At 56.2% G+C, this 12089-nt stretch overlaps 1 protein-coding gene across 1 annotated transcript in view; it reads right to left on the reverse strand.

Annotated features, from left to right (window-relative positions):
* The window catches only part of HDAC5 (histone deacetylase 5), a 34288-nt gene extending 24143 nt beyond the window's left edge, over positions 1-10145 (reverse strand). Inside the window, exons 1-2 of the mRNA XM_012659079.1 lie at positions 9984-10145; positions 4340-4550 (exon numbers count right to left, since the gene is read on the reverse strand). Of these exons, the coding sequence (XP_012514533.1) occupies positions 4340-4361 (22 nt within the window). The 5' untranslated portion in view covers positions 4362-4550; positions 9984-10145. The remainder of the gene's footprint in view (positions 1-4339; positions 4551-9983) is intronic.
* Between the last annotated feature and the right edge of the window lie 1944 nt (positions 10146-12089).

Here is a 12089-nt window from a genome sequence, read left to right on the forward strand (position 1 = left end):
CCCACGCTGGGAGCAACCTGAAGGGCTGGCTGGCCCTGTCCTGGCTCTCTGTCTGCCCCAGGCACAGGTGAGCGTGGCAGGAGAAGAGGAAGTCATCAGTTACCACGACTTTGACTCGAAAGCAGGGTCCCCAGAACCTGGAGCAGCCAGATGCCTACGGAAAGAGCCTCCCTGCTTAGGGAAGATCGGCGCACCCAAGGAGACGGGCACCCAGAGGAGGCCAGAGCAGGGACTTAGGGCCATTACAGCCAAGTGCAGAGCGAAGCATCAGACACAGCCAGACAATCCTCAATGCCACTCCCAGAACCCTCCAAAGGCATAAGACGGGCCTGGGGTGCGGACAAATGTCTTTTTTTTTCTGAGATTCCGATGATGTAACAAAGTCTTCCTAACATCTAACCTCAGTCCTTCCTGCTGTAGCCCCTCTCCTTGCAGTTCATTTCTCTTCATCCCCTCTCACCTAGCGCTCTCATGCATTATCCCGCAAACCCTACAGAGCAGCCCCTAAGTATGAGGTGCACGAGCCCCATCCAGAGCCAACACTGTCCTCACCAGACCACAGTGACTCTGTCCCCTCCCTCAGAGGCTGCAGTCTGAATCTGGAGGAGCGGGGAGCCCCATGCTGGCTCCTTGAGCTCTTCCAGGCTCCTATTTCCTGGGCCCAAAAGGCTGAGATGGGGCCCTAACTGAAAGGAAGAAGGCAAGGTCCGCTTGTGCACAGTAAGAAGCCAAGGCTGACCCAGAAGTACCCCGGATGGAGTGTGAGATGCCAGACATCAGGCCTGCCTGCCCTCCAGTCCTTTCCTGCCCTTTAAGCCCAGTCGTGCTGGAGCCCGTCGGCATGGCCCGGGAGCTACCATGTGCCAGGTCCCAGGCCAGGTGCTGGCTGAACCCTCTCATTTGAAACCAAATCCAGGAAAAAGGTGAACACCTACTTTGGCATCTTCCACTTCCCCTCAGGGTTGACCCTGCCTCCTGCGCTGTCCCAGTCTAAGCCTCCAACCAGCGTGGAATGATGGAGCAGGGATGAGGAGGGGAGCAGACGCCCATCTGCAGTAAGCACACAGGTGTGCGGGGGCATCTAGTGAAGGGACACCAGGAGGCCACTTCTCAGCCCCCGGCCAGCACTCACCCACTTTCTCGATGCCTACCTTCCCGGGGGGGTGGGGGGTTAGAGGCAGAGCTGGGAGGCAGGACACCCAGGTTCCAAGCTCCACCCCAGGCCCATGCCCCAGTTTCTCTGGTCACCCAGAAAGGAGGGGGCAGCTGCCCTCCCTCCTGGGAAAGGGAAGGAGAGAAAGTGCAGAGGGTTCTGGGAGGTACTGGGCAGGCAGGTGTTGTCATGAGGCTTGTCTCCCTCCCACGCTGGGGATAAGAAAGCTGGCCGCCTCCTCCAGGGCCCCGCCGCCACCCAGACTGGCTTGCAGGGCGGGCCTCACTCTTGCCCTCTTCTCTGGGCAAGGGCACAGAGGATAGGGTATGACCACAGTAGGCCTGGGTCCCGGGTCCCAGGTCCCAGGGCAGCTCCTCCAATCCGGTAGGGCCAAGCCTAGGCTGGGGCAGATTCTGTCCTTCAACCTCACTGAAGAGAACATGCAGAAACAATCAGTTCCAGAAAAAGAAAGCAAGCCTCCATCCCCGAGCCCCCTCTTGCCTAAAGAGAAGGCAGAGACCAGCAAATGGCCCCCTCAGGGAAGCAGGCAGCCCCATCGGTGGCCTCTGCCATACTTCCAGAACTGCAAAAGACGTCAGTAAGGTCAAATGCTGGCGTTCAGCCCGACCCAGAGGTGAGTGGATGGGCTCCCGCTTCCGCGGTGGTGGGCCCCAGAAGGAAACTGCTCAAAGTCTCCATCTGTTGCCCCTCACCAGAAATACTCTCTCTTACTAACTTGTTCACTGTGAGGGCAGGGATGGACCATCTCATATTTTCTTCTGTTCCCCCACAGGCTGAGCTTGTTGGTGACACTCAGCAAGGACTTGCCAAACAGAAAAGTTCCTCTGCTGAGAGAAAGTGAGAGGAACTAGAGGGAACGGCAGAAAACTCTCCGTCCCTTACCTAGCCCTGCTGTTTTGCACCTAGGGACAGGGGAGCAAGTGTTCGGGGAAGCAGGGAGAAGGCTGGAGGTGCTCAGGGGCTGGGGCAGGCCCCGGGGACTAACCATTCCCTTCATTCCCAGCTCTGTCCCCTGCCGTGGCCCCACACCTTTCTTTCTTGGGGCTCTCTGCGGAGTATCCACAGGGAAGTGGATGCCCACGTGCTCTGGCTACAATGCGTGGTTTCGTTTTACTTCCGCGGAGTCCCAGGGCACATGGTTTCCAGGCTTCTGCCAGGTGCTGGGCACCCGCAACCCCAGCCCAGATGCCGGCCTGAGCTCTGGGAATAGCAGATGCTGGGTGCCTCAAAGAGGAAGAGCTAGGTGGCGGCTGGCTGTCTCCCTGGCTCAGGGCAGCTGGAACCCCACATCTGGAAGAGCCAGGCCCAGAACCCCAGGAACACTCTGTGGGAAGGGCCTCAGAGGGATGCCCCCAAGCAGTGACTCCAGCTCTAAAGCCTCTCAACCGTCCTAAAATGAGGTTCCCAATCCCTGGTCCCCTTCTTCATTCCCCCTCTCCCCAACACACGGAAGACAGCACCTCCCCCTGCTGGGGGGAGCTGGAAAACCAGCCAGGAGGCATGGCCGATGCCACAGGCCCACTCAGGAGGCCCATCCCTGCCAGGGCTCAGCAGCTACTCCCAAGCTGCCTGCGGCCTGTGCCGCTGGGCACCTCCAGCTCCCGCCACGCTCCTGCCAGCTCCAGCAGAAGTAGCTGCACGCAGAACGCTGACCAACAGTGTCTGGAAAGGCAACCCGGTAACTTCATTTAGCCTGGGTTGATTATTATAACCTTTCACTGCAAGGGAAAGAATCTCAAAGCTAGGAAATGTCCTTCCCAAGCCACCAACAGATGTCTCTGGGCAGCTTCTATTCCCTTGGCCAAGAGTTAGACCCCAGCCCCACGGCTGGAGATGGCTCTGAGACAGGTCAGTGCTGTGGCTCAGAGGAAAAGCGCAGCTGGCACGCCTGCCAGGCACAACCGAGCACGCTGGGGCAGTGCCCGGCTGAGATGCACAAGGGATGGGTGAACACCCATCAAGCCTCTCCCTCCCTTTGCCAACCCAGCCTCAGAGGAGAAATCAGGAAGACAGAGCTGGACGGCCCACCTGGCCCAGCCCCTACAGGCTAAATGAAGACAGGGGCAGGGGCAGGAGGATCTGAGGGGAACCACAACCCCACAGGAGGGACGATGCAGAACGGAATTAGGGGTGGGAGGGGGGTGGCTGGACTCCCCCGATGCTGCTTCTGTACCATCCTGCAAATGGGTTTTCACCCTAGGCCCTAGTTTCCCTATCTCTAAAACAAGGAGAAATGTCCATCTGCCCCTAAGGATGTGGGGGACATGATGGGGCACAGAGGGTTACAGTTGAGCAAGATGGACTGTGAACCTTTAAGACTGTGCAGAAGGAGACAGCCAAGGAGAGAGGCAGTCATGACTCCGACCACAGTGCCCCAGGACCCTCCTGGGAAACTCCTGAGGGTCCAGCTCAGGCCACTTGGACATATCCTCATGGGCACACGTCCAGATCCGCCCATACATGAAGCTGCCTGGAGTCCCACCCATAGACTATTTCTGACAGCACTGGGCAGGGTCCTACGGGCAGAGGGAAATAGAAAATCTCAGAGAAAAAGACCCCAAATTAGGGATCTACCATGTCTAGGGCCCAAAAGGAAGAGGGGTAAGTCTACCTGGACTCCAAAGAGAGCCAAGACTCCTCTACAAACATGTCACCCCACTCCCACCCAATGCCACACACCCAAACACAGAGGCTAAGTCTCAGGGCTCTGCAAACCTCCACGAAGAAAAAAGTATGGAAGACAGAGAAACATTCCACCAACAAAAGAAGTCACCACCACAAAAAGGAAGCTGGGCATTCAGCTACGGTAAGGAAATGTTTCCAACATTATCCCAGACTACCCAGAAAGGTTCAGGGACACACATTCCCCCCTCAGGCCTGCCTGTCTTGGTTAACAGGGCAGGGAAGGGCCCAAGGCCCCCAAGTTGAGAGGACAAGTGTGGGGACAGAGTTGGACCCATGCCCTCCCAGGGCCAGGCTGGACCATCAGTTCCCAGGTCTGCCTCAGGGTTTGCCTGTCCTTTTCTTGCAACACTTCTCCACTCCTGACCCCTGTTCCCCTGCAGCTCAGAAACTGAAGGTCAGCTGGCCTGGACTGCAAACCCGCATGGCCCATTGCATCCAAAGCTACCCCAGGGTGCTCTTCTCCAACCTCCCAGCTCTTACCCGACTCGTTAGGAGAGTTCATGCCGGCTCTGGGCCCGCAGGAAGCTGGCGTTGGGGGCTGGGACGGGAGGGGGTGGAGCTGCGGTGATGTCAAGAGAGACAGACGATAACAGACAGACGGACGGGACGGGTGCCCGGGGCCGCCGTGCCTCTAATGCCCATCCGAGGCCATCCTTCGGGGCGAGGCAGTCAGGCACTCAGAACGGCTTCCCTGGGGAGAGACGGAGCAGGGTTAGAGGCCCCTAACTCAGGAATCTGAGAGTTTACGGAGACCTTGGAGCTTGTCAGTTTATACCTGGAGAAGACAGGGAGGGACGCCTGGCCAGGGGCACAGAGAAAATCAGCAAATCTGGATCAGACCCTGGTTTCTTCTCTTTCTAACTGATGAGACTTCTAGTGCCCAAGGGATAGGAAACGGCTATGGTGGCCACACCCAGAGACTCCTTTTCAGACAAGGGTCCACTGTCAGGTGTGGAGACCGCAGAGACTCTCAAAGGTGCCTGGCATAGGGCTAGGTGTGCACCAAAGGAGAAAGTGCAGGAAAGCTTCTGACCTCTATCCATGGCAGTGGGGAGGTGTAGGACTGATCTAGAGTCCCTGGCAGCAGCCTAAAGTCATCTTCTCCCCACTTTCTGACCCTTGTACCACATGACTCTGGAAGTATGGACGTGCTTCTGTCGTGGTCTCCGCCATTCAACAACACTCAGAGCAAGAGCTTATGTTTCCAGGAATTGAGACAGTCACAGACCTCATCCCTGATTCAGCACCTCTGGCCTGGAGGTGCAGGGCTCAAGCCCAGGATGCTATGTGTGTTGTACAGGCTGTGCTCTGTGCAAGGAGGTCTGGCCCAGGGAGGTATGAAGAGAGCCCGTGCTCTGCCTACCAAGCCATGGCCTGACACATGCTGAGCCCACCCAGAACAAGAGACACCTTTTTCCAGTTTGTACAAAGGCACCAAAAGGCCCAGCAGCATCCCTCCTGAGGCCAATACAGTAACGGAGGATATATTATATCACAGGACCACGGGTTTGTCAACCTGTGTCCGCTCCTCCTGCCCTCCCCACCCCAGCCCCACAATTAGTCCTCAAGCCTCAGACGCTATGCACGCACCCACCTGGGCCTATCCCTAAACAGCCCATGATCCACCCCAGACATGATCTCATTCGTTTGCTTCCAAATGAAGGCAGGCCCTCCAATGCCCAATGGAAGCGAGGTAGCTGGAAGCAATCGGAGGCGGCTGAGAGCTGCTGGATGTTTAAGCTCTAACTCTGCTTCCCAAGCCTTGAATAGGCAATCAGCTCTGCCTCCTGGACAGCCCCACCTTCCTGGCAGGATTAATTCTCAGTAAGCTTTGTATTCTCATCAACGATTCCCAGGGGTGGGGTCCATTTGGAGCCCAGAAGCCAGCTGTGGCAAGAACACACACACACACACACACACACACACACACACACACACACACAGGAGACCTTCAGGTCCTAGGCTTGCTGCCCCCACTCTCTCCCACAGGGCTTGCACTCTATGGCTGGAGAAAGATGAACTCAGATTGGGGAGGGCAGAGTTGAAGGGGCGGAATTGCTCCCAACAGGCACAGGTGTGGGGTAAGGCTGCACAGGGCTGGGGCCAAGCTCAGGAATGCAGCAGGTGGGGCTGACGGTGTCCTGGCAGGGCCTGCGTGGGCAGGCAACTCAGCCCGTGCCCACACCAGGGCTGGCGCCCAGTCCTGCTCACACCCTTTGCCGTGGGCTGGGGAACACAGGTTCAGAAATTCCCACGATTCCCAGCAGCCTAGCCCATCTCCGTAGCGAGAGGCACCTCCGCAGCAGTGTGCTCGGAAGGGGCAGAGCCTCAGTGGCACAAAAACTGGGTTAAGCTCGGCCCCCAGCCCCCATTATCCTCACCTACCCACTCTATGGGTCTTAAAGGTGCCGATCCTCACCTACCGGGGAGAAGCGGAGAGCAGCTCCTTGAACTCACAGTGGGCTCAGGGCTCAGTCATGCTTTACTTCTCCCCGCCCAATAGGATTCCGCAGGAGCCCTGGGCCCCCATCCACCCGTACAGAGTGTCTGCCAACACCCCCTGTCAAGGCTCCCAAGTGAACAAAAGCCACCAGCCGGGGCCTCCCTGAGAAACAAAGCAGCGTTCACAGCCTGATCAGGACAGGCACAGATTCTTGTCTGGGGTGGGGCATAAAGGGGGAAAAGGGCAGCCTGATGTTTAAAACCTGAGCTGTTTGCTCCCACTCTGCCAGAAAAACGCACTGACTACTGTTATATGGGGTCTCCGTGGGCACTCAGGGACCAGGAGCTCTGTGGCTCGTGGATGACACGTGGATGCCAAACCACTGAGCAGCCCAGCCTCCGTGACATCATACGTAGGCAGCCCCCCAGGGCCCTGCCCCCCACCCCATGATAACTCTTTCTTCCAGACAGACCTCTACCCGACTCCAGGATCCAAACCCACCTCCCACCTCCAGCCAGGACAGCAGGGCAAGAAGAATGAGGGAAGCTGGCTGCATCTCACCCTCCAAGCCCACGGCTAAGCTAGAGGAGGTAGGGCAGAACCCTAGGGAGACACCCCACCTCACTGGTAAGCAATAAAATCTCTAGCAGAGGGTGGGAGGAGGAGGCAGCTAAGCGAGGGAGACCTGGTGTAATGTATACCCCAAAGGCCACAAGATCACAACGTTGCCCTCAGGGATCCAGTCCCTCAAACAACTCCCTCTGAACTCCAGGAGTCAGGTGTGCCTTGGAGAACCTGGACTCCAGTACCACCATGCAACCCCTTCCGAACACACCTGCTCTGACCCTGCTAGAGGCAGGCCCAAGTCCTGAGTACCCAGGCCAGGGGCCTGCCTCCCAGGTCACAGGTGGCAGGGTTGAGCAGTCTGAACCAAGTCGTGAGTCTGAGACTGCTTCACTCTCCCCCAGCAACTTCACCAAAAAGCTACAAGCCCAGACATCCCATCTAAAGGCACTGAGGACTAAAGGCACCGTGATCTTGACCCTTCCCCACCATGGCCACAATTCCCCAGCCTCCGAGAGCTTCTATCACCTAGTGCCTCCCCCAGGCTGGGCCAATAGAAGCCCAGAAGGATCAGAGCCATGCAGGTTGGCTGACTTGGGTGTCCAAGCCCCAAATCAGGGAAAGGGGGAGGGTAACAGGGGAGGAAAAAAGGCACCAGGCTGACAAATTCATTTTTGCAATCGGCCCATTTCTGTTTGTCTGCTCAGACGCAGCTCCAGGCATCTGCACAAGCCAGATGGAGGAGGCTGCTATTTCTAGAAAAAAAAAAAAAAAAGGAAGGGGGGGTGAGAGGGGAGGAAGGGAGGAGGCGGAGGCAGAGGGCAAAAGACGGGGTCTGTTTGCCCTAAAACCTCAAGCAGAATGATACCCCCTCCCCAGCACTACAAGACAGGGTCCCCATTCAAGAAAGGGCTGGGGTTGGGGCTGGGGTGAGGTGGGGTGGGGGAGAAGAAAGGCAGAGAAAGTTTAATTAGCCAAAGTTGGCTACAATAGGCCCCCTCACGGGCTGCATCAGGTTTTCATTCATGAGCAAGCTACAGTGCTCCAAAAATGCCAAGAACCGCCCCCCCTCGCTGTCTCTCCCTCAGCCCCCCCACCAACAGGAGTGCGTCCTCTAGCAGGCTGGCTGAGCCTGATGCCGTGTTCCAGACATCCCTCCTCAAAGGGATGTGAGTAGGAAGAATTAATTATTAAAGAGCAGCTGGTACTTCAGCACTGACTGCGCTACCCCCAGCTCCTATAGCTGATCTCCCCTCCCCCGCTATGCAGAAACACATACGACCCTCCCCACTCCCAGGCCCCATTTCTAAACACACAGCTAAGATGCCACCCCTTGGGAAGGGAAAGCAAACCTTTGTCTCTGCAGCTACTGGGGTGGGTGGGGCGTGTGATACTGCTCCCCCCACTCCAAATTACATGATCCAGCCAAAGTAGGAGGATATACTGGGGAAGAAGGGGAAGCTGGCACAGAGCTCACATTTCCTCCATCCTTGCCCCCAAGTAACCTGTACCTGGGATCTGTCCCTCTGGCCCCTGGTGTGCATACATTCTCAGGACAGAGTGGAGAGGGCTGGGGGCCCACTCTTCTAACTCAGAGAGACCCTACCTGCCTTATCAAGACAGCCAGATCCAAGTTCAAATGAAGAGAGAGCAAACAGAGGATTCAAGAAAAGGAGAAGGAGGTAAACCAAGATCTCCCCAAGCTCTGTGTTGAGGGAGGGAGAGGCAGGAGGGAAGACTGGAACGAAGAAGCAGTAGCCCCCAACATGGCTCACCATCCCCAGTCCTGCCCAGCAGCTCAATAGCCAGCATCGGTGCAGGGGCCCTGGTGCCTGGGACTTGGGAGACTGAAGACACTCCCTGCCTACATCCTCTGAACCTAAGAGGAGACCCGGGACAGGACCCAAGACCCGGGCTCCAATCCTGCAAGGCAACCTGGCCAGGGGGCCCTCTGGCTAAGACTCCTGGATCTCCCATCCCCTGCTTCCTTTTGTTCCTATGATCTGGCTCCATCTTCCCCTCCCAGTTAGACCCTGGACCAAATCACCACCAATAACAACCCCCTCAAGCTCCAAAGCTAATTCTGGGTCCCAGAAGCATGATGATCACTGACAGAGTGGTGGGTCCCTTTTGCACCCCCCAAAAGCAACTGCAGCTGCTACCCTTCCTCTTTAGGGACACACCTCATCTCCGAAGGCCAAAGGCAGGGGTATCAGGTGGTCACCTCTTCCCCCAAATGAAGTACTCCACCTCCCCACTCTGCCTCCCCCCGCCCCAGGCTCTCAGATTAATTACTAATCACCCAGCCAGTTCTCATCTTCCCCAGGGCCCCAGAGAAGGGTGGGGTGGAGAAGCCTACTCCCCCAAGTTAGCAAGCCACTGGCAGTGCCCCCACCTCTGAGATACAGATCCAGAATGAAAAATGGGGGGCATCCACCCCAGAAAAGAAGGGGGTGGGGGATAAGTTCCATTTCATCTCCTAGCTCTCTCTCCCTGGCTCTAGGGTGTCAGACAGGAGAAGGTGGAAACAAACGCAGCAACGCCTCACGGAGGAGGGAGTCAGAATAATGGGAGAGAGAAGTAAGGTGGGCTCCGCAGTCCCCCTCCTCATGCACAGAAGTCAAGGACACAAAATCAAGGATGCGTTCTTAGCTATAGGGAGAAGCGCTGTGGGTGGGCAGCGCCCCTCACCTCAGAGTACCAAGAAAGGGTGTCCAGCTAAGAGGGGTCTGCAAGGAATTCGGGTGCAGGGCTCAAATCGCTCTGCAACGCAACATGCGCCGCCGTGGAGGGGTCAAATCAGACAGCCCGGGTCGGTCTCCAGGCTATTTGGGGGCGCGGGGAGCCGGAAGGCGGGCCCCTCCCTTACCTGCAGGGAAGGCGCCCCTGCATGGGAGGGGCGGGGAGGGGCGTGTGCAGTAACCCCAAGGCCCGACTCCCGGGCTGGCGATGGTCCCGGGGGGTGCCGCCTGGCACCCAGGCGCCGAGAGGAAGGAAAGGGGTGCGGAGCGCGGCGAGCTCGCGGGGAGTCCGGGGGCAGGACGGCAGGAGAAGGGGCGCCACCTTGGGTCCCGGGGGCCGGGGTAGATGGGATCTGGGCTGGTGCGGCGCGCTCACCCCCTGCGGCTCGAGCTCCGGCTTCGCGGGCGGCGGCGGCAGCAGCGGCGGCGGCAGCAGCGGCAGCGCCTCCTCGACGGCTCCTCCATCTTTGCGGCGGCTCCTCCGGCTCCGCTCGCCGCCGCCACCAACAACAACATTCGGAGACGTCACTCCCGTCACGTGACCCAGCCCGGAGCTAAAAATAGACCCAGACCCCCCCGCCACCAGCCATCACCAACCCCTCCCCTCCTTTCGGCCCTCCCCGCCGGGCGGGGCCAGCGGCGCCACCGTGACAGCTTCTTAAAGGGCCGGTACCCAGCAAAGGGTTGGGCTGGGGAGGGGGTGGAAGGGAAGGGATCGGAGCCCACGAGTAGTAGTGGCAGGAGCGCTGTAGGGGCCGGGTCTGTTTGCTGGGGCTCGGCCTTTGGGATATACGACTTCCCTCCCCGCGCTTCCTGGACTTCCTTTTCAAACTGTGGATGGTGCAATCGTTGCTTGCCTAAGCAACTCCCTAACACGCCTTCGCGCGGTGGGAGAGGGGAACTGGGGACAGACAGATTCCCAGGGGCTGAGAGGGCCACCGAAGCCCCTGCTGTGGGACCAGGCCGGGGTGGATGGCTCGCACAGATCTCAAACGCACCAGCCCTGACTGCACGCACTGCATCCGTGCCAGGGAAAGAAAAGCCTGGGTAAGGCCGAGTTACGATTGTAACAGTCTGAGGCCTTCAAAAGGACAGACCAGGAGCCAGAAAGACTTCTGGCCCCTGACTTTGGTGCCATCCTATGTACGACTACCTTTGGGACACGATATGAGCATGTGTGATTAAACATAGTTTGTCAATGACCCAGCAATTCCACTAACAAAAATATATTCTAAGGAAATAAACATTAGTATGTTCAAAAATGAGCATAGAAGGAAAGAGATTGTTTATAATGATGTGAAAAGCTGGAAACAACTTAAATATCCATCAGTAAGGGATTGGCAAATAAACTAGGGGACATCCATTCAGTGGAACACCATTCAGACATGAAAAATTGTGAAGGTCTATACTGACCTGAAAAGGTGCCCATGATACATTGTATTCTCAAAAATCAAGAATCAAACAAGTGTTACTGAATTGTTCCATTATTGTACATAACAACAAACTAGATTCATATATCTGAGTACACAAGTATGTTAAAAAGCCTAGAAGAATATATACCAAAATGTCTTTACTTTCTTGCCTTTTCTATATATCTGAAATTTTGCAACAATTATATATTACTTACTAATCAGAGAAAATAAAAATATATAAATTTTCTGTAATAAATGATAAAAATTCTTCCTACAAAGTATCTCATTAATCTATCCATTCCTATCCATCTCCATCCCCACCTCCGTTTCTAAGCCAAATCACCCCTCACCTGAGATACTTTAGCTGTCCCCCTAACCCATCCACTTCCTGTATCCATTCCAGCCTTCTGGCAAACTCAGAGTGACCTTTTTCTTTTCTTTTTTTTTTTTTGAGACAGAGTCTCACTCTGTTGCCCTGGCTAGAGTGCCGTGGCGTCAGCCTAGCTCACAGCAACCTCAAACTCCTGGGCTCAAGCGATCCTCCTGCCTCAGCCTCCTGAGTAGCTGGGATTACTGGCTCCACTAGTTTTAGATGGGGTCTCGCTCTTGCTGAGGCTGGTCTCAAACTCCTGACCTCAAGCTATCCTCCCTCCTCAGCCTCCCAGAGTGCTAGGATTACAGGCGTCAACCACTGCGCCCAGCCATTCTTGCACAATCTACGATGTCTCTTGGCAGTTGGGTTGGGTTGGGTGGGGATTTTGCTTTCTCAGTGCCTATGTTTTGCCTCCTCAAACAGATCGTGAACCACTTACGAAAACAGGAAAGATCATATATCTTTTTGCCTTTCCAGCACTTAGCACATCACCTCACACATAGCAGGTACTCAATAAAGGTTTGGGGACACTGGAAGATTCCAGAATCTCTTCTCTGGGGATCTCAGAACATGGGAAAATGATCTCCCTACCTGGTATAACAGATGATTGTTAATAACTGCCTCATGGAGCATCTTGGCTAGGCACTTCCCATTCCACAAATGAGGGAACTAGGGCTCAGAGAAGCTAGAGAATTGC

The sequence above is a fragment of the Propithecus coquereli genome, unplaced genomic scaffold (genome assembly GCF_000956105.1).
Source record: "Propithecus coquereli isolate 6110/MARCELLA unplaced genomic scaffold, Pcoq_1.0 Scaffold598, whole genome shotgun sequence".
NCBI classification, from domain to species: domain Eukaryota; kingdom Metazoa; phylum Chordata; class Mammalia; order Primates; family Indriidae; genus Propithecus; species Propithecus coquereli.